Source organism: Apium graveolens, chromosome 7, assembly GCF_009905375.1.
Source record: "Apium graveolens cultivar Ventura chromosome 7, ASM990537v1, whole genome shotgun sequence".
Lineage (NCBI taxonomy): Eukaryota > Viridiplantae > Streptophyta > Magnoliopsida > Apiales > Apiaceae > Apium > Apium graveolens.
The window spans coordinates 2,721,630-2,744,565 of record NC_133653.1 but is presented as its reverse complement, the minus strand read 5'-3'; the positions used below and the strand labels follow the sequence as shown (position 1 = coordinate 2,744,565).

At 37.0% G+C, this 22,936-nt stretch overlaps 2 protein-coding genes across 4 annotated transcripts; both read left to right on the top strand.

Annotated features, from left to right (window-relative positions):
- The first annotated feature begins 3,902 nt into the window (after positions 1-3,902).
- LOC141671971 (NADH dehydrogenase [ubiquinone] 1 alpha subcomplex subunit 9, mitochondrial) lies at positions 3,903-9,710 on the top strand. 3 transcript variants are annotated; one of them, XR_012555316.1, is made up of 13 exons: positions 3,903-4,082; positions 4,858-4,954; positions 5,104-5,168; positions 5,264-5,349; positions 5,444-5,528; positions 5,623-5,693; positions 6,639-6,770; positions 7,439-7,554; positions 7,660-7,783; positions 7,854-7,922; positions 8,661-8,781; positions 9,018-9,210; positions 9,372-9,710. XR_012555316.1 is itself a non-coding variant. In XM_074478441.1 (12 exons), exons 1-12 carry the CDS (start codon positions 3,998-4,000, stop codon positions 9,155-9,157), a joined length of 1,191 nt encoding a protein of 396 aa, XP_074334542.1. In that variant the 5' UTR covers positions 3,903-3,997; the 3' UTR covers positions 9,158-9,366. The 3 variants fall into 3 exon arrangements, 1 of the variants encoding a protein (XP_074334542.1); XR_012555315.1 differs by having other exon boundaries at positions 9,018-9,214; XM_074478441.1 differs by lacking the exon at positions 9,372-9,710 and having other exon boundaries at positions 9,018-9,366.
- A 4,645-nt stretch (positions 9,711-14,355) lies between these two features.
- On the top strand, positions 14,356-16,125 carry LOC141673103 (uncharacterized). Its single transcript, XM_074479837.1, has one exon. The coding sequence runs from the start codon at positions 14,356-14,358 to the stop codon at positions 16,123-16,125; it is 1,770 nt and encodes a 589-aa protein (XP_074335938.1).
- Positions 16,126-22,936: the final 6,811 nt, after the last annotated feature.

Sequence of the window (22,936 nt, the reverse complement as noted above, 5' to 3'; positions counted from 1 at the left end):
CCTATCTTATTGAAACCAGTGAATGTTGAATTTTCCAGAAAACAATTTAGATTTAAACAATGTTGCATGAGACAAATTTTAAAGAGGAGGTTTCGACACACCGGAGGGAAATTCCTAGCTTACGTTTACTTCCAAAGTTACTTTATGTAACAACTTTTATGGCTCGTTGGGGTAGAATTTTTTTTCAAAAATTTCGAGATAAAGTAAAGAAACCGAAGACAACTCTTAATAGTGTTGTAAATAGAAGTGATGAAGAGGGAGTCAAATTGTATTTCGAGGAAAGGAAGAAACTTGAGAATTTTTTGCTACACGAGGAGCAATACTGGAAACAGAGAGCTAAGACGTTTTGGTTGACAGAAGGAGATACCAATTCGAAATTTTTTCATGCTGCAGCGTCAGAGAGGAAACGACTTAATCATTTTTCCCATCTAGTAGTTAATGACAATGAGGTGGTGGATAACCATGAGGAGATGAACAAAGTGGTAGTGGAATACTTTCGAAATGTATTTGCAGAAACGAGTGTTAGAAGCAATCAGGACGAAGGTGAAAATGAATGCATCATCACAGACGCTCAGAACGCAATGTTTACAGCTGAGATTACTTTGATGAATTTACTTTAGCTGTTAAACAAATGCACCCAGACAAGAGTGCAGGACCTGATGGGCTCAATCCAGCGTTCTTCCAGCAATTTTGGGATTTGTTAGGAAATGAAGTTTTTTTATGTTGCAAAAAATGGTTGGCTGAAGGTTCTTTTCCAGCGGACTTGAATGATACAACATTGGTTCTAATACCCAAGAAAGAAAATGCAGAACGTATGACGGAGCTTCGCCCTATAGCCCTATGTAATGTGCTCTACAAGATGCTTGCAAAGGTACTGGCTAACAGACTAAAGAAAATACTCCCTGGTGTGATCACCGAAAACCAATCTACTTTCGTTCCTGGGAGGAACATATCTGATAACGTGTTAGTGGATTTTGAAATAGTGCATTTTATGAAAAAGAAAAATAGGAGCCAAGGGGGGGAGTGGCGTTGAAGTTAGATATCTCTAAAGCCTATGATCGTGTTGATTGGGTGTACTTAAAAAGAAAAATGGAAGCTCTAGGTTTTAGCAGCATTTGGATCAAGTGGATCATGGTCTGCATCTCAACGGTAAGCTACACAATAGCGTTCAATGGAAGTTATGTCGGGCCAGTAACTCTGAGTCGAGGGTATTTTATTTTGTGTTGATGGTCTCCCTAAGACACTCTCAAGAGCTGCCAATGAAGGAACCATAAATGGGTGTAAAATCTGTATGAACGCTCCTCAAGTGATCAATCTGCTATTTGCAGATGACAATTTTTTTTTCTTCAAAGCCATAGGAGATGAAGCAAGGTCTATTAAAATCATATTGGATGTATACGGTGATCAGTCAGGGCAAGTAGTTAATTTCCAGAAGTCCGGTATATTCTTCAGCGCAAATGTAAGAAGTGATAAGCAACAGGAAATCAAAGATATCCTGGGGGTACAAAACGATCTTGGAGACAGTAAGTATCTAGGACTCCCTTCTCTTATAGGGAGGGCAAAAAAATCGGTGTTTGGGTTTGTGAAGGACAGAGTTTGGAGAAAATACAGGACTGGAGTAATAAAATGCTGTCTAAAGCTGGGAAAATTGTGATGATAAAAAATGTGGCACAGGTGATACCTTCTTATAACATGTCATGTTTTTTAATCCCGAAGTCATTATGTTCAGAGATTGAAAGGTTAATGAACGGATACGGGTGGAACTCAAGTGGTAACAATAGTCGGGGAGTAAGGTGGATGGCCTGGGACAAAATGGCATTACCGAAAAGTAAAGGGGGGCTAGGATTTCGAGATTTGCATGGGTTTAACTTGGCATTACTCGGTAAACATATCTGGAATTTTAGTCATAACCCAGACACTCTGGTGGCTCGTATCTTCAAGGCTCGATATTTCCCAGATAGGCATATTTTACAAGCGTGTAAAGGAAGGGACTTAAGCTTTATTTGGACAGGTATATGGGAAGCTAAAGAGAATTTGAAAGAAGGGTTCAGGTGGGTTCTTGGAGATGGCAAAAAAATAAAAATCTTTAAGGATCCATGGTTAAAGGGTAAGATGGATTTTCGGGTTGAAGACAGTCATTTGAACATCATCAGAGATGAAAAAGTATGTTTCTACTTCCATCCTAATTGCAAAGCCTTGGATGTGCATAAGGTTGAACAAGATTTTCATAATGATGACAACTGACTAATTCTTCAGACGAGGATCCCTCAGAATGATGTTAAAGACAAATTAGCTTGGACTGTTTCGGACAAAGGCATCTACGCTGTTAAATCAGGATATATATTTTGGGCAAACCGAAATATTAAAAAAGGCAATGTGATTGAGTCTCATGGTTGGAATAAGTTATGGAATCTACAACTGCCCCACAAACTCAAGGTATTCTTATGGAGATTTTGCAGGAACAACATCCTGGTTAGGAATTTACTGAGGTGCAAGGGTGTGGAGATAACGATTATGTGCCCAATGTGTGGGACATATATTGAACACCTGCGATACCTGTTTTTTGAATGCTATTTTGCGCAGGATTGCTGACATATATTAGGTTTAATGGATGAAATACAGGAGGTTGATGATGCACCAAGCTGGTTGCTGGAGACACTAAGCAAGGGAAACACAGACATAACTCACAAAATAGCCATCATTCTATCGGGTATTTGGTTCTCAAGGAACAAAAATGTGTGGGAAGGGAAAGAAATAATACCTACGGTTTATATAGAGCTAAGTACCAAACAAGTGCAGGACTGGCTAGAAGCAAATAAAAGCAAGTTAACTGATATAAACGAACGACACAATCCAGGCATAGATGAGCAAGTAAGGTGGAGACCCCCAGAAACTGGTTTCATAAAACTGAATTTGGATGCTACAATGAGTACAAATGCCAACATGTACACTCTGGGAATGATCATTCGAAATGCTACAGGTCAGTTCATAATGGGGAAGAATATGAAGTTAGCAGGGGAAGTTTCAGTAATGGAAGCATAAGCCACATGGGTGCTCGAGGCGATCAAATGGATAGAAACGAAAGATTTGTGCAATGTATTGATAGAAAGCGATTCCCAACTGGTAGTGCATGCTGTCAAGAACTCGGTGGAATATCAACTGGAGATTGGCTATATCCTTGATGAATGTAGAGAGAAGCTTATAAAGCGAAGTGATATGTCTGTTAATCATGTTAAAAAATTAGCAAACAGGGCTGCACACTTCATGGCAAGAGTACCTATTTCGCTAAATAGCTATAACTGTTTCACATCTCCTCCAGAGTTGTTGTTGGTGATGATTCCTTTTGAATTTCAAGTTGAATGAGAATTTCCTTATTATAAAAAAAACATGTGACTTATCATGTATCATCTGAAAACTATTAATTTAAGAACCAAAATTTGTTTGACTTACGGGTAATCGAGCTATCATAAAATTTAAGACGTCACTAGTATCTCACGATCATGTCTGTCCCTGTCATATGTCTCTTAAGTTAATAATTTTCGTGAGAAAAATTTATAACCGTGACTATTTTCATGTTATTTAGTCTTTAATTATAATATGGTATAAAATACATTAAAAATAACTACGGATATTAAAAAAGTCTAATTTTAGTAAAGTATCTCACGATTCATATGTCACTGTCTTATGTTTCTTAAGTTTGATAATTTTCGTGCAATTATATTTTTAATTATAACATGCTCCAATGTCAGTCAAAAACACGTAAGAGAATGCCGTCGGATATTTAAAAAATTGAACTTTAATAATACGGATGTCAATTAATATAGATCGGTAATTTTCGGGAAAAAAAAATAAAGTTGTGTAATTTTTCTGAAATTAAGCCAATAAAATACAGTAGAACTCCTGGGTATTGAGGAGGAGACAATACAGAACAGTCACATTCATCGCCAGGTCGCGGACAAGCCCAGCCAAAGTAAAAATCCGAAAATCAAATCGAAAGATGCAAGCGATTTCGAAGCGATTAGGGCAGCAATGCTCCCAATCACCACTCTCTGCTAAAGCCCTCTATCCAATTTCTAATCTCTGTATGTTTTTCTTATCATCTCTCTCTCCCTCTACTTTTCTAGGGCACAGATCTCGCTATCTCTCTCTCTCTCTCTCTAATTGAATGTGTTTACATGAAGTTAATTAGTTATTTGCGTGCATTTCATTTTGTGTATGTATATGTTATATGTGTTTGTAGAGAATGTTGAATTGTTTTGATGTTTGTGTATGGGCAACTCTCTCTCTCTCTCTCTGTAATTGAATGTGTATACATGAAGTTTATTAGCTGTTAGTGTACATTTCATTTCTATGTATGTATGCCTTTTATATGTTTGTACAGATGTTAAATAGGTTTGATGTGTGTGTACAACTCTCTCTCTCTCCTCTCTTCTCCTCTCCCCCCTCTCTCTCAATGTGTGTACGCACACAACTCTCTCCCTCTCCCTCTCTCTCTCCCTCCCTCCCTCTCCCTCCCTCCCTCCCCCCCTCTCCCTCCCCCCCCCCGTAATTGAATAGTTTTGATGTCTCTTTCTGTACTTGAATAGTTTTGATATGCATACACACACATCAGCTATATCTCTCTCTCTCTCTCTGTAATTAAATAGTTTTTGATATGCACACACACATCAACTTTCTCTCTCAATATGTGTACTCACACAACTCTCTCTCTCTCTCTCTGTCTATGTGTGTATAATTGAATGTGCGCAAATTAAATTTGAGCTATTAGTGTACATTTCATTTGTATGTATGTATATGTTATGTGTGTATGTACAGATGGTAAATAAGCATGATGAGTGTTGTGTAATTGATTGTCAGATAATGGTTATGATAATCCGAGGTATGCGTCGAGTATTGCTGCTAGAGGTGTGGGGCATTTAGTTCGTAAAGGGACTGGCGGAAGATCGTCTGTTAGGTATCACTAGTTTGAAATTATATTTTTTTTCGAGCTTTCGTGTTTGTTGTGATTGGTGTTTTGCGATTAAATTGAGGTTGAGTTGAGGTAGTTTTAAGTCTTAGTATTGTGGTTGTGAAGTTTTGTTTCAATATGTTTGATCCTGGCAGTGGCATTGTTGCTACAGTGTTTGGGGCAACTGGGTTTCTTGGCCGGTATCTTGTTCAACAGCTTGGTGAGTTCAATTCCAAGTTCGTTTAGTCAGTACTATTGGAAGTTGGAGCATCATTTCATATATTTGCCTCTAATCATTTTGTGGCTTTCTTATAGCTAAAATGGGTTCTCAGGTGCTGGTTCCCTTCCGAGGATCTGAGGATGATCCTCGTCATCTCAAATTAATGGGAGATCTGGGTCAGGTGATTAGAAGATAATCTGCGCCTTGTTTATGTTATTGCATTTGTGATTCTGGTTTGGTTAATATTTGACCTTTATGTAATTTTTATCTTTCAGATTGTTCCAATGAAATACAACCCAAGAGATGAAGATTCAATTAAGGCTGTGATGGCAAAGGCAAACGTTGTTATTAATCTTATTGGTACTTGTTAGTTACATTATTTGGAGTTTTTGGTGAAGTTCAGGATAGATTTGGCACCTAATATTTGGTTTGTCAACTATTTTAATTTTGGCAGGAAGGGATTACGCGACTAGAAATTATAGTATCGAGGAAGTGAACCAGCATATGGCTGAAAGGCTTGCAATTGTATGTTAATGGAACTACACATGCTTTTTTTGAGAATTTTTTGCGTGCTAATGTATCTATGTCGATGCTCTGCGTTGTATCTCTTATTACTTTAGTAATTATCATTGTGTTTTCGACTTATCGTCATATTCTACTTTTTGATATCAAGCTATCAACTGATATAAACAGAATAATAGGTAGTGATGCAAAATCAAGATTTATTAGCAGTTTTTATAGGTCCCAGAGTTACCGTGTCTTACTGGGGATAAAGGTCATTTGCTTAGTACACATGTCAGGGTTGGTCTTGGTAACTTGAGGTTTCATAACTTATACTTTGGTTAATAAAATTTCTGACACTCGAGAACACTTTCTTTTGTGCTATGGCATAGCTCCATCTATACACCTTTGGACCTCTACATTTATTAGGAATAACTTAGATAGAAAATATACCGGCGAACTACTTAGTGGGATAGTGACCTTGTCAAAGCAGTAGTTACAAAGAAAAACTATTAATTCATAGCAGAAATTTAAAGAGTATAATGGTATAAGTTGCTGACTTGCAGCTAATTATATTTATTTTAAACAACAGGGGTCAAGGGTGACAAAGATCTACCTGGTTGATGACTTTCTAAAAATTAAATTGTAGGCTAACTTTCAAGCTGAGGAAATTCTCAATCAATGATCAATAAAAAGATATTTAGTAAATATAATTATTTTGTGATTTTCACCGTTATCTCTAGAATATACAATAATATTATAGAAAGCTTAAAATAGTTTTTCAAGTAACTTTTTAAAGTAGAAACAGGTAGTAACTTCAATTGCTAAATTGCTATTAAAAAAACATGTTTAACTAGTTCATGAGTTTAACTAGATGTGGAGTGGTTGATTGAGTTCTTTGCACATGATTGTTAAAATTACCTTTTGAACCGGGTCCAATAAACGTCTTTGTTCATAACAACTATGCAGATCTCCAAAGAACACGGCGGTATTATGAGATTTATACAGATTTCATGCTTAGGAGCATCCTCCTCGTCACCTTCTAGAATTCTTAAAGCTAAAGCTGCCGCCGAGGAGGCTATATTTCGTGAAATACCTGATGTGAGGACTTCTATTTTTTCTCGTAATCTATTATCTGCTTAGGGAATGCATTGAGCTCTTATACCATAGCTCTCAATGAACAATCTCAGTTGTTACTGTGAATATGAATGACAATATAACGGACATTTTTTATACACCAGCTATGTTATGTTTTTCCCAGTTTTAAAATTTAGAGTATCCCTTTTTTTTGATGTTGCTAGTTCTATATAATTTGTAATTAAATCAAGAAATTTGCTCGTGTTTAGACAAGCCGGTGACACATAAACATCTTCTTATCATCCTGCTAATTTGCGATCTTACTAGTTGTAGTGTTCTTGATGCTAGGTTGTCTTAGTTTTATCCGTGAAATAGTAAACTATCTTTACAAGCACAGGGGACTTGCCTAGATGATTGGAAATGAATTGGTAGTCTAAGCAATGACCAATACCTCAGGGCTCCAACTAATTCACACAATTTTAAATGTTAATACAATAAGACAACTATTTTACAAGTGCATTTTTTCTCACTTATTCATAAGTTTCTGGTCCCACCGCCCCGATCTGATAGACCCTTAAATCTATCAAAAATATCAGTGATTGAATGCTGCAAATCTCGTTGCTTCACAGAATATCACAGTTTCATTTTTAGATGGGAATATCAATGTTAATAAATTATACACTTGTTCGCAGGCCACAATAATGAAATCTGCTCTGATGATTGGTACAGAAGATAGGATCCTCAATCCATGGGCTCATATGGCGAAAAATTATGGCTTTGTCCCACTGTTTGGGGATGGATCTACCAAGTGTGACTCTAACTTAAATCCTGTGGATTTTTTATTTTGCTTCCAAGGAATGTGCATTACAGTAAATCAATGTTAGATACAGTACTTACAATAGTGTGTGTGCAGAATTCAACCAGTGTATGTTTCCGATGTTGCATCTGCCGTTGTCTCGGCTTTGAAAGATGATGGTACCAGCATGGGAAAAGTTTACGAACTTGGTGGACCAGATATTTATACCATGCGTCAGTTGGTAGCGTGTCTGCCCTCTTTCTAATTTTTTCCCTTTTCCTCGATTTACACTAAATTCAAGTGTGATGCAGGCAGAGCTCATGTATGAGATGATCCGTGAATATCCCAAGTATGTGAATGTTCCATTCTCAATAGCTAAGGTAAATGCAGAATTAGTATTAATATTAATTTTTTCCATTTTTAAATATAATTCTAATAATTAATTTTTGTCATCTAAATTTCATATATATGTGAATTATATGAAGATTTTGATAAATGTTGATGGTATTGTAAATTACATGTAGTAATGTCGAAAGTAAGTTTGAAATTGCCCGCCCCATCATTGATTTTATCCTGGCCAAGTCCCTGACTAGATGGATTTACCTTTTCTAACTTCACCATATCAATTGGCAACTGGAGTTTTGTTATACATTTCCTATATCTTTTTTGAGCTAGCAAAAGCGATGTTCTCTGATACAGTATATAAGATTTGCAAACACTCGCATACATGTTAAACTAGTTTTGCAATCAGCGACTTCCGGTTCTGATAGTAAAGGCTAACTTTCATAGTGAAGCTATTAAAGGAATCTAAGGCATTGATAACATACACATAGTAGACATGGAACAACTGGATAATAGCAGCTTGAATGTAGTGATATACTGATATTATGCTTGAGCTTTTCTTTTTTGGTCAACTATATTTATGTTTACTTTTGAAATGATATAGAAATTAGAAGTTACTGCTTTCGTTACAGTTTTGAGTTTCTTTTTCTATTCATTTGTTTTGCGTTGCAAATTGGATGCATTTTCTCTATTTCGTTTCTAAAGTACCGTAATTTTCGTGTGAACTGGTTAAAGTTTTTTCAAGTCATCTTATGATTCACTGTCATTATTAACAGGCCATTGCGACACCTCGAGAAGTAATGCTAAATAAACTTCCGTTTCCGTTGCCCTTCCCAACTTATTTCAACCTGGATATGATAAATGCTCTTACATCAGATACACTCGTGTCGGAAAATGGTAAGTGCATTCAGTTTAGTTATGAGCTGTATGATTTGAACTGATATGTAGAAGGCTTTTATTATTCAATAGATTGCTCAAATGAAGTGGGTCTGTCTTTTGACAGCTAGGCAAAATAAAACTATATTGGTGGAATATTGATTTCCTTGTTAACCTTTTATACTTATATTACCTTGCATCAGTAAAAATATTAGCTGGCTTTCAGTTTCTAATATTCTTCAAATTTTCTATTCTAGCTTTAACTTTCAGTGATCTTGGACTTGTGCCACGGAAGGTGAAGGGCTATCCTGTTGAGTATCTTATTCAATATCGTAAAGGTGGGCCCAATTATGGTTCTACAGCCAGCGAAAGAGAAATTTCAGAGTACAACCCATGATGTCTGTTCTTGGATCCTGGACTCTAATTTCCACAGAACTGGAAGCTTTGAGAGTATGTAATCTACACAGTTACGAATTCAAGTGCTTGCGGTCGTAATTGCGTCCACAATCATCTGTAAACGTTAGACATGATAGTTTGACTATAAATTGACATGTTGATCTTTTTTGTGACATTAGTTTCCATAATAATGAATCTAGCCTCTCTTCACACAGGTTTCGGATGGCTGCTCTCTATTGTGAGATGCTGGCAGCGAATAAAACATATGGATGATTTTTCTTGCATCATGATTGTATAATTTGTGAAATGTTCTGATCACATGTTAAATACCGGAAAACAGTGATGTGATCAGTTTGGCTTGGATTTCAAGCCTGGCTTTTTACATGTGTAGAAGCTGTATGTATACTTTATTAAGCGCTGAGACATTTCTTTAGCAGGCTTATTTACCCCGTTCGTTCAATTTTTCTGCCGAGGGAAGTAGACCCTTTTCGACTGCACATGCTCGTGTACTAGACAATGACAGCATAATAAGATTTTTGTTGCATCTTCTTTCATGAGCGAATTCCCAACGAAAGTTGAAGTTTTAGAATCATAGCCCCTTGCAAATTCAATTCGACCAGGATACAAGGATATTGTCTTATACTTGCTACTTTTCCCACTCATTTTCATTATCTATCAGTAAAAATATCATGAAAATCGAAATAACATCTTGATCAAGCGGTATCTCACTTGCTTCGACTAGGATTCCGATCTTGTCACCGAAAAAATCATGATGGGAACCAGTATTACTGATGTGCATGAATATATTATACTCATAGGCAACAATCTGTTTCTGGCTCAACTTGATAATGCTTTGTTCACTACCCGTCACCATTTCAATCTTTCGTTACAGTTCTGACAGGCCATCGGGATGAAATAGTGCTTAATACAGTTGGGTCTCTTTTGCCCTTCGTAGGGTTGTTTACTTACAGAAATTTTTTCCAGTTTTCCTTTTTCCAATTTTTTAAAATTTTCTCACTTTTCTATTTCTAAGAAAACTATTGAAAAATGAGAAAATATGTTCCAAATTAACTTAAACAAAAAAGTAGAAAATATATATGAACACTTCTCAATTGGAAAAAATATAATTTTTTTATATAATCAAGGAACAATCATAAATAATGTTATTGTCAACAAAATTTTTATTATGAAAACTTGTTTTTAAATTATTTAATTATATTTATATAGTTTTCAATATTTGTATTATATATCAACTTTGTTATATTATTATGTTAACAATTTATTTATGATTACTTCATTAATATAAAACTTTTAAATTTTATGCGAGTTTGTTTTGTTTTATTTTAAAATAAATGTATTAATATTAATAACATTGATTGTTTATTATTAATAATATTCATGTATTTCTAGTAAAAAACAATATAATAATATATTATGTATATATCTTATATAAAAAAGGTAGTGAATGTGTGTATATTAGGGTTAGAACCTGGATATTAGGTTAGAACCCGGGTGTTTTCTGTTTTCTTATATTAGAAAACAATAAAATACTGTTTTCCAGAGTTTTCTCGTTTCTGGGTATAAATCAGAAAACAGTGTTTTCCATTTTTCTAGTTTTCAATTTAGAAAATATACAAGTTGAATACATATTCAAAATTTTCTATTTTCTAAGAAAAATTTTCTGGAAAATGTTGAAGTAAACGGCCCTTAACTTCTTTCAACCTGGATATGATCAATAACCTTGCATCAGATACACCCCTGTCGTATAATGGTTAGTACATTAACTTCTTCACTTCAACATTAGCTTCAACTTTTAGTGATTTTGGGCTTGTGCTCTTTCTTGTGAGACAATGGCAGCGAATAAAACATATAGAGGATTGTTCTTGCCTCATAATTAGTTCAATGTTTCTGAAGGATGTTAGGGTTCTTATTTAAGTAAACCAAAATGTTCCGAGTTTGGCTCATAATATTCGAATTTGGTCTGGCAATAATCGAGCCGAACTCCAGCTCAACAAAGAGCAAACAGCGAAACAGAACTTCATACGGGACACATTGCCAAGAAAATGAGTCCAGTTGTAGCGTTGCCAAGGCTTGTTGAACTCCGGTCAGATTATAACACAAAATAATTGCAATATGTAAAGGAAGAGAAGGGGCCTGTCAAGTTTCGTGGTGATCATGTAGTAAACGCAGCTTCATCGAAGTCCATAGATCAGAAACTGGGAATGGACATAAGAAGCTGTTACAACAACAGGTCCCCAATGAATGTTGGAATGGTATATGCTGATTATTGTATATTTATAATGAGAGAAATGCTAGAGTCCCCAAAACGGTTCTCAAAACCGTTTTCCTAATGTGTCCGTTTGGAAAATCTTAAAGTAACTTACGACTTAAATCGAATAAGTGACTGATAAGTGATAAGTTGATAAATGTTTATAAGTTATATAAGTGTTTGGATAATTTAACTTATAAGTCAGAATTTTTTTATTTAATTGAATTAAAATAAATAATTTTTAAATATAATTATTTTAATTCTTATATTTTAAGTTAGATTAACATTAAAAAATATATTTTTAAAAACTAAAATTGGTAAAAAATAAAAAATTAAAAATAAGTTGAGAAAAAGTACGTCGTTACTAACAATCAACTTATCAACTTATCAACTTATAAGTTATAAATTTAACGTTTAAGTTGGGTCGACAAACACACGTCAATAAGCTGTTTTATAAGATTTGCCAAACAGGCCCAATGTGACGAGATCTCGCATGCATTCTAATGTAACGTGTGTGCAAAGATCGGGCCAATTTGATTTGCCAACCCTATTTTCCACATGAATACTTATCAAGATCACAAGCTCCCTTCCAACAAGTGATTCAAAGAGTCAACACTCTGTTTCTTCTTCAACTTCATGAAGAAGAAACAAGTTACTAAGCAACAGTTATTGATCTCTGAAACACGGAAAAAAAATCATTGGCTTATCAAATTATCTATCGAGCCGTGAAAAAGATTCAACAATCGTCAGGTGCTGTGACATACAACAAAATTTTCGTGACAAATTTTCAGTTGACTTGTATCTCCACCTAAAACCATATTTTCCTGAAAATTTTTCAGTTGGCTTTTATATTATTGCCTGTCACGTTACGGGTTGGATAGTTTGTTTTGAATACAAGACCTCTCGTCGAACGCAGCTAAATATACGGTACCATATGTATAATCCTATAACTGGTCAACATATTGTTGTACCACAACCTGTAATGGATGGTAAACAGTGGCATGGCAATGCTTTGATTTTCGCTCCCGAGCGTGAGGTCCCCCGGTGCCCCTTACTAGATCCGCCCCTGAGTGTAATAAATTCTTTCAATGTGGAGGAAGAGGAATTTGAGGCGATTCAAGAAACCCCATGCTTTGGACACGACTTGCGCCCAGAGCTTGGATTACTGCAGGGTTGTCTTTGTCTTACTACTACCAACAGTCACCAGACTGAGGTATTGGTAATGAATGAATATGGCGTTCGAGATTCATGGACCAGAACTTTTGTTTTTGCTGACATTCCATTTGTAAAGATCCTAACATGCCTTGAAAACGGAGAAATTCTGCAGTTGGGGGATCGCGTACATTATAGAGAAAGCAAATATGCAACGATTATAGAGAACAGCACACGAGCCTTGCAATTACCTGCATAATTTTCCTTACTAGCCTCAAAGAGGCCCCTCTCCCAATAATATATATGTTGGAGTTGAATCAAACATTTGAGCTTGTGCAACAGAAGACAAGATTATACCAACAATTTTTCTTTCAAGTAGAGGCTAGGTTTAGAGTCACAGTAGAATGTTAATTGTGACAGTTTTAACGACCAAGTTTAATGAGAATGAAGATAATTAATGAAAGCTACTGTTTTGTCTGAGATGATATTTGAAGAAGAACCTTATTTTCCACGAATATTATTCGAACGCAGGATCTTCAGTTGAACTGGTAATTAAAAGACACCAATATGTTTCTATTGAAGGAGAAGAAGACATACAGTCCCATGCAGCACCCTAAAACCAAGTTATTTCACCAAGTTTGCTGGAATAAAGCAGGAATAGTTTTCACATTGTTACTGCAGTGTACTATTCTCTTTTGTCTTATTTAGTATGTTAAGAATGATAAGTGTAATGGTCCTAAGAATACTTGTCTGAATCATTTAATAGTTTGTTATTGATATATGGACTGTAGTGGATAAAAGAACAAGCATGTAGTGTAACAAACTCATATGTGAGATTGCAGTAATTTGTAGGGGTGAGCATCGGTCGGTTTGGGCGGTTTGGAGCGTCCGAACCAAACCAAACCGAAATTAGCGGTTTCCCTAAAATCCAATCTGAAACCAAACCGTTATGTGAAAAAACCAAACCAAACCAATCCGTTTAAAACGGTTCGGTTCGGTTTGGTTTCGGTTTAAACCGTTTTTCCTATAAAATAAAATTAGAAATTAAATTAAACTTGAAATTGTAAATAATAATCGAAATTTTGTACCATATTATAGAATTATATTTTCTATTATAATCATATTCAAAAATATATATACATAAAAATAATGACTTTGAAAAATAAAAAAAGGCAAGAAGACGTACGAAAAAAATGCGACCAATTCTTATGCTTTTATTGAAAAAAATAAAAATAGTGAAAATATAACACATAGATGAATATTATATCTTACAATAAAATATATTATGATTAGTTCTTTAATATGTTTTAGTTTACACATATGTTGTACATAATAATTTTATTATTAATTGCACTTTACTAATACATTTAAATATTCGGTTCGGTTCAGTTATATCGGTCGGTTTGGAGATAAAAACCGAAACCAAACCGAAAAAATTCGGTTTTTAAAATGCCAACCCGTAACCGAACCAAACCGTTAGTAAACCGTAGAATTCGGTTTGGTCGGTTTGGATTGGGCGGTTTCGGTCGGTTTGGGTAATTTATGCTCAGCCCTAGTAATTTGAATCAAACAGTTTGCTTTCCCATATCCTCTCTTTCTTTTCTACACAGTTTCATATGCTTAATATCAAATGTTTACATGGTATCAGAGCCGTATATGCTAGCTTGAGAGTAGAATAAAGTAAATAAAAAGAGTATACAATTTTTAAATCGCTAGTCGTTTGTTTATTCTTGATCTGTCAATCTATGTGTTTATTCTAGGAGTTTGTTTTCAGATCTATGGCGTCTAGCAGTTCTAGTAGTAGGCTCTCCTACTCAGATTTGCAAAATCCCTTGTTCTTGCACCCCTCTGATGGCCCACTATCGATTAGTGTGTCAAAACTTCAGGGAGCTGTTGATTATAGAGCATGGAAAAGACAGTTCGAGATTCAAGTCTCAACAAAAAGGAAGCTTGATTTTGTGGACGGTTCAGTCACTCGCAGCACTACAGACACGAATGTGGCAGCTCAATGGGACACTGTTAACAATATGGTAATCTTCTGGATCCATAATAACGTGTCTGATACTATTAAATCCTCCATTTTATTTGTCAGTACTGGTAGTGAAATCTGGTCTCAACTTGCCAAACGATTTTCCTTAACAAATGGTTCTCACAAATACAAGCTTAGTCGAGATCTCTTTAATTTAAAACAAAATGGTGCCAAAGTTCATGAGTATTTCACAAGTTTGAGCTCTCTCTGGGAAGAGCTTGAGTCCATGAATGGGTTACCAACAGTTGATATCATGATACCAGATGTTACTAAGTTACTAATGGCCATACAAACTATGAAAGAGGAAGCCAAGTTATTCCAATTTCTTAATGGTCTTGATGATTTGTACGGTGCTCAAAGGAGTCAGCTGCTTATGATGTCTCCTCTGCCTTCTGTTGAAATGGCATGTTCTGTTGTGCAGCAAGAGGAGTCACAAAGGGAAGTCTTAAATCAATCCCTTGTGAGCGAAACTGATGTGTCTGCTATGTACAGCAAGGGGAGCACTGAAAAGGTGATGATTTGTGTGGCATGTGGTCTTAAAGGTCATACTAGAGAGCGATGCTGGACTGTGGCGGGGTACCCCAAGTGGCATCACAAGTATCGAAAACTAGGGCAAAAGTTTGTCTCAAACAAACCAGGTGTAACCAAGATGGCTAACAATGCACAAGGCACTGTGAACAGTTCTGAGGAAGTGACAATGACTGCTCACCAACTTGAGCAGTTGTTGAAATTGTTGCCCAAAGATAGCTACAAACGTAATAACTCTGATGAGGAGCTCGAGTATGTTTTTTCAGGAATGGTGAATGCACAAAAAGGCAAATCAAAGGAGGTGACAGTGACAAAACAAGGGGAATGGATTGTTGACTCAGGTGCATCCGACCATATGACATGTTCACTGGATAATTTAGTCAATATGAAGGTAGCACCCTCTACTTTCACTATAAAATTACCCACTGGAGCTACAGCCTCTATAAGTCACATTGGGGATGTCATTCTTCAAAATGGTCTAAAGCTGCTAGATGTCCCGTATGTTCCCTTGTTTACTCACAATCTGTTGTCAATTCACAAATTGGCCAAGGATGCACAACGTGATGTGTTGTTTCAGCCAAGTCAATGTGTGGTTATTAACTCAAAAACAAAGAAGGTCATAACAAAAGGAGTTCTTAAAGAAGGCCTGTATTATCTGCAGTGCAAAACAGACCCTTTAGAGGTATGTATGAGTGTAGCTGCAGACACTAGCTCTGTAAACAAATTCAGTCTTTGGCATCAAAGACTAGGGCATGCTTCTTTGTCCAAGATGAAGCATATTGACTGGATAAAGCCTTTTCTGAACAATCAAACCCAAGTGTGCCTTACTTGTCCAATGGCAAAATTGACAAATCAACCATTTCCGGTTAGCACTTCTCGGGCAGCTGCAACATTTTCTCTTGTTCATATCGATATTTGGGGACCGTATAAAGTTCTCACACGGGTAAATTTCGATTCTTCCTCACCATTGTTGATGACTATAGCAGAATGACTTGGATCTACTTGTTAACTAAGAAATCAGATTATCTTGGTGTTATGATGGCATTTCAAAAATATGTGGTTACACACTTGAAGGGTGAGATTCGTACTATAAGAACCGATAATGCGCTTGAGTTTTATGACAAAGCATGTGTTGAGTTCATGAATCAGAAAGGCATTCTTCATCAAAAATCGTGTCCTTACACACCCCAGCAAAATGCAAGGGTGGAAAGGAAGCACCGACATCTACTGGAGGTAGCTTGTGCATTGCGTTTTCAATCAGGCCTTCCCTTGTCTTTTTGGGGTGAGTGTGTTTTAACTGCAGCACACTTGATCAATCTATTACCAAATGCAACATTGAATTTCTGCACACCCTATGAGAAGTTGCATGAAGAAGTGCCTACTTATGAACACCTGAAGGTATTCGGATGTCTCGCTTTTGGAAAAGATCCAAGTTGTCATAATGATAAGTTTGCTGCTAGAGGATATCCATCGGTTTTTGTAGGTTATCCTAGCTTACAGAAGGGATTTCGTTTGCTCAATTTAGTCTCAATGCAAATGTATATCACAAGACATGTTGTATTCAATGAACAAGTGTTTCCACTCAACAAAAGCTCTGCTCCTTCCTTCATCCAGCCATTGCCTGTTACACTGAAACAACCAGAGTCACCAGCCTATATAGATGATGTTGATAGCATTCTCTCAGCTCCACTTTCTGATAGTGAAGAAGATGAGACAAATACCAACCCACCTGATTCACACATTGTTAATACAATAGCAGAATCAAGTGAGGAAGTGAGCTCTTCAACAGGTACAACAAGTCCAGTGCTGCGACGCTCTACTAGAAATGTCAAGCCACCGCAATGGTTAGAAGATTTTGTTCAACCACTATCCAATACTGCGGTTAGTGCATCTGCAGTGATATGTCAACCTGTAAACAGGACTTTTGAGTGTTTTTTGGCAAGAATTGTAGAGCACAAGGACCCTGTACATTTCCAACAGGCCATAACACAACCACAGTGGATTGATGCTATGAATGAAGAGCTCGAGGCACTTGAGCGTAATCACACATGGGAGATCACTGAGCTTCCACCAAATAGGAAAGCTATTGGATGCAAATGGATCTTCAAAACAAAGTACAAACCTGATGGGTCTGTGGACAAATATAAAGCACGGTTAGTTGTTTTGGGAAACAAGCAAACCTATGGAATCGATTACTTGGAAACTTTCGCTCCTGTTGCAAAAATGTCAGCAGTGCGAGCTGTGTTGGCTGTTGCATCTATGATGGACTGGGATGTTATTCACATGGATGTTTCCAATGCATTCTTACATGGAACATTGAATGAAATAGTGTATATGAAGTTTCCACAAGGTTACTCTGGACTTGGGAGTCGAATTTCACATAATCTGGGTGAGATACATGCACAATCATCAACTACGTTGGTATGTCGACGGATTAAAGCTTTATACGGCTTGCGACAGGCACCACATGAATGGTTTGACAAGTTGTCTGAGACTCTCTTGGCTGCTGGTTTTACTCACTCCAAGGCTGATTACAACCTATACACCAAGGTCTCACCTACCTCTATAACTCTTGTTTTAATATATGTTGATGATCTTTTGATAAGCGGGTACTGTGATACTTCTATTACCATCTTAAAGTCTGTGTTGTGTAGTACATTTCATATGAAGGACTTAGGTTCTGTCACATATTTCTTGGGTCTCGAAATCGATAGGACAACATATGGATTTTTTATCTCACAAAAGAAATATGTGCTTGATCTCTTGGAAGAATTTGGGATGCTCAATGCTACTCCTCTGAAGTTACCTATGGATTCTCATTTCAAACTTACTCCAGACAAAGGAACCATCCTTCCAGATCCTCATCCATTTTAAAAGCTTTTGGGTAAATTGATTTACCTTACTCTCACTCGACCTGACTTGAGCTTTCCAGTGCACAACCTTGCTCAATTCATGTAACATCCCACTAATGTCCACATGCAAGCTGCAAAGCATGTGCTTCGCTATTTACTCCTTAATCCTGGCCAAGGCATACTTCTAGCCTCTACTTCTGCAGCTCAACTAATGGCATATTGTGATAGTGATTGGGCTAGTTGCCCAACCACACGCAAATCCACTACTGGCTACTGTGTTTTGCTTGGCACCTCTTCTATCTCGTGGAAAACTAAGAAACAATCTGTTGTTGCTCGGTCCACGGCTGAAGCGGAATATCGAGCTATGACCTTAACCTGCTGTGAAATTACTTGGTTGACAGCCTTGCTCAAAGATCCGGGTCTTTCAACTTTACCTCCCACTGTTCTAAAGAGTGACAATCAAGCTGCGTTGTCCATTGCTGCGAATCCTGTGTTACATGAGCGAACAAAGCACATCGAGCTCGATTGTCACTACATTCGTGATAAAATTGCAGATGGTTCTGTTACTACTGCTCACGTTCCTTCGCATTAGCAACTTGCAGATCTCATGACAAAGCCCTTGACAGCGAAGCAACATAACTATCTCTTGCACAAGATTGGAGTTCCAGTTGTACCTACACCCATCTTGAGGGGGAGTACTGAAGGAGAAGAAGGCATACAGTCCCATGCAGCACCCTAAAACCAAGTTATTTCACCAAGTTTGCTGGAATAAAGCAGGAATAGTTTTCACATTGTCACTGCAGTGTACTATTCTCTTTTGTCTTATTTAGTATGTTAAGAATGACAAGTGTAATGGTCCTAAGAGTACTTGTCTGAATCATTTAATAGTTTGTTATGGATATATGGACTGTAGTGGATAAAAGAACAAGCATGTAGTATAACAAACTCATATGTGAGATTGCAGTAATTTGAATCAAACAGTTTGCTTTCCCATATCCTCTCTTTCTTTTCTGCATAGCTTCATATGCTTAATATCAAATGTTTACAGTTTCTGGCTCAATTTGAGATGAAGATACCTAGGAATCAATTTTTGATCTCAAACATGCGAAGAAAAATTGGCTACGGATCTTTATCGATCTTACGTATTTTTACCTGTCAGGTTACTGACTGGATTCTTCTCTTATACCTAAGTACTCTCGTCATTGGATGATGTTAGACTTTGACATGCGCTACCATATGTAAGGTCAATGTATTATTGTACCACAACCTAAAAGGGATGATAAATACTGGTATGGTAGCGCTTTGATTTTCTCTCAAAATACCAATCAATTAAAGTTGTTGGGAATTTGTAAATTTAATCAAAAGAAAACTCAAGCATATACTTGAAGCATAAATACAAACAATTGGCACAAACACGTGGAGGACTATCAGGGAATTCTTGTGGTTATTACGAATTTTAGATGCCCGTCTAATTAAATGGACATTGTCGTTGGTTCGACAATGGTAAGAAGGCGATAAATTCTTTCAATGTAGAAAAAGAGATATTTCAAGCGACTCAGAAATGCTTGCTGTTTCTTAAAAACTATCTGCACCTAAAGTATAGTCATGAGACCCAAATAACTAAAATTGTGATAAATACTTAAAATACGTGAAAAAGGTCTAAAGAACTAAAATTGTGAGACGAATGAAGTATTATTAACTTGTACTTCCTCCATCCCATTTTATCCCATTTTAGTTGTCACATTTGGATTTGTGCCGGTCAAATTGACTTAAGTTTGACCGAAGTTTATTAATAATTTATAACTGAACAAAACAAAAAAATTATATCACCGGAAAGTAGAAAAAATTTACTTTAATATATAATTTTCAGCTTTTTCAAATAATATAAGAGTAATGTTTAATATTTGGTCAAAAAATGGTCAATTTGACTTTTATAAAAAAAATTGACAACTAAAATGAGATGAAGGGAGTACGATTTAAGCAACAAACAAACTAACATCCCAATCCCAGCCTTTACTCTAAATTTGTCAATTTATATATAACTCAGGCACTCAGCTGCGGTTTCACATGTATAAGAATTGTAACCTTGGTAAGTTATATATTCAACTTAGTATTCAAGAAGAAAAGAAGCTTAGTTACTGTTGTTGGGAGAAATTTGTAACAACACGAATTCGGAGGATGCTGGAATCACGTAGCAAATTATGTTGATTTGAGGTTATTTTCATGAAGAATGTGAAGAAAACGGGATGAAAATTGATGGATGTTATAGCTGATCTTTTTCGATGATTCTTAGAATGCCAGAGGAATAATGTTTATTCTCTCTTATTTCAAACTGTTGATCATCCGTAAACAAGAGGCCTACGTACCCTTTTATAGGGGTTCAAGCTACACGTAGTTCTTGGAGGACGGGCTAGGATTTGGCCCGGTCCATCAAAGCCCAGGTTCGTTGTCCGTTGGATAGTTCGTAATAAGCCCATATTATTTCATGGCCCAAGCCCAATTAGGCTGTAATAGGCTGTCATGGCATTAGGCGGAGATATCTCGTTGGTGAGGCACGAGAACACCTAGAGGCCTCACATGCGACCCCTTAGAGTCTGGTCATGTGATGTGGACCCGAAAATATGTGAGTAGTGTTGACCTCGAAGAGGTCCTTCCAAGCGTAATATAGTCCCGCTAGATTTCCATGATGTGCCCCAATAGGGTCATGTAGTCATAAAGTGTTGTAATAATATTCCTTGTGCAGTTGACATGTGATCGTGGACTCTCACTTGTCTCTTCAAGTCTCTTAAAAATATGAGGTGATGACTCCCCTCCTATTAATATTGGGACATGCTACCTGTCATAGTGATATGGTGGTAGGCCACCCTTCTAGTAATATGGAGTCATGCATGATATGAGGAGAGGACTCCCCTCTTAGTGATATGAGGAGATGACTCCCCTCTTACCTCTTAGTAGTATGAGGAGAGGACTCCCCTCTTAGTAGTATGAGGAGAGGACTCCCCTCTTGTTGAGAGGTTGACTTGATCCCTATCTTGTTGAGAGGTGGACATGACTCCCTTTCCGCTTGAGAGATGGACAAGACTCCAGTCTTGTTGAGAGGTGCACATGACCCCCTTACTGTTGGAGAGGCGGATAAGGCTCACCTCCTAGTAAGAGGAGGGCATGACTCACTTTCTTGTAAGATGAGGGCATGACTCACCTCCTAGTAAGAGGTGGACATGCCCCTTCCTGTTGGGAAGGCAGGTATGACTCACCTCCTAGTACGAGATGGGCAGGCGTCACCTCCTAGTTAGAGGTGGACATGTCTCATCTCCTAGTAAGAGGTAAACATGACTATCCTCCTTTATATATTCCCATGTATCATCATGCAAAGTTTTGGTCAACATGCGGTACATGATCCCGATCCATATACAAATCAGGAGAGCTCTTCCATATTCTTGAGCTTGTTTATTAACCCCAATATTATTAATAATTCTTGTAATGGGTCTGTTTAGAGCCCATGTCCATATTTGGGCATAACAACTACCCCCCGATTTTATGTTGTCATTATGAATGCAATGTGAAATCAAGTAAGTATTATTCCTCCTTGAAGTGACGTATGGGAAAGGTCCAGTTACTACGTTGAATGTGCATCTAAACAGGAAGCCTTTCCGAGTGACTGCTAGGAGCCGAAGAAGTGAACCTTTGTTGGGGGATCGCCACCAAATGATTGCTCAAACTGATTACCAAAGTAGGGAAAGGACTCTAGCCTTTTTTTCACCTTCTTCTAATGTAGTAGCTCATACATAGGCCAATTTAAGGTTGTTATGCGTGATTGGCGTGAATTCTTGGTCTACTGATATTGTGGATAATAACGTTGTGATCATAGAGTTCAACTTTGGGTGGAATCTTTTTCACATAAGCTCTACGCCGCAAAAAGATTCTATATTGATTACTTATAACTCCGTACTAGAGAATGAGGTTTACATCAAGGGCTTGAGGAGGGATCTCCGCAAGGAAACCAAAAAGTTGAATGATTTGGAGAGGTCTTGTGATTGTTAGGAGCACAATTTTGATCTCTTTCATACCGGTCTCGTACCGCAAGATATTGGCTCTAAACTTGCTTCATATACGATGGTTGGTTGGCCTCACATTGCTGAAGATTGGCTATTAGAGAATAGAGCTTTATATCATCACCTTCTTGTAAAATATATGTTACAAATAGGATCCTTATAAAATTATTGTATAGCTCTTATCGACCTCACATAGCGGACACTGTCCCTACCTTCATGACTCATGCAAGAAGGCGCTGCATCATAAGTGTCAGCCTCGAGAGACTCACGTTGCCTTGTGCAGATCATAATTTTTTAAAAAAATTCCCAAGTGCTTTAAGATAACTGATTGAGTCTTTAAATAATTCTCCTTGCTGACAGATTGTCTTTAGCACATGCATTGAGATTGATTCATAATGTATGGACTTATGGACTGGTCCATCATCGATCGTCAGCGGGGTCAAGAAGTCTCATATTGCAAGATTCCAAATTTATGGCCTCGTGTCACTAGATGTTGGTCTTGCCCTGCAATTTTTAATATCATGCTGGAGGAGGTGTTTCGGCAGTACCACCACCCCCAATTACTTGTTATAATTAGAGATGTGACGAGGAATCAAAATATTGTAGTGCTCTTTTTGTGCTATTTGAGTTAACACCATATGTCCAACATTACCACGACTCAATTGATCTCTTCAATGCTATCCCGGGGACATGATGCTTCATCAACTCTACCCCGGGGTGATTGCCACTAATGTTTTCATATAATTTATTTTTAAGTAAGTTCTTTTTAGTCCATCCACACACCTCAGTAGCGGTGTGTTGAAGCCTCCCTTGTAGAACCTTGTCATAAATAAGATAGAAGGTCGTTTGTTATCTGATAGTTCATGTTTCCATCCTATTTTGAGGTAAATTCTCCATT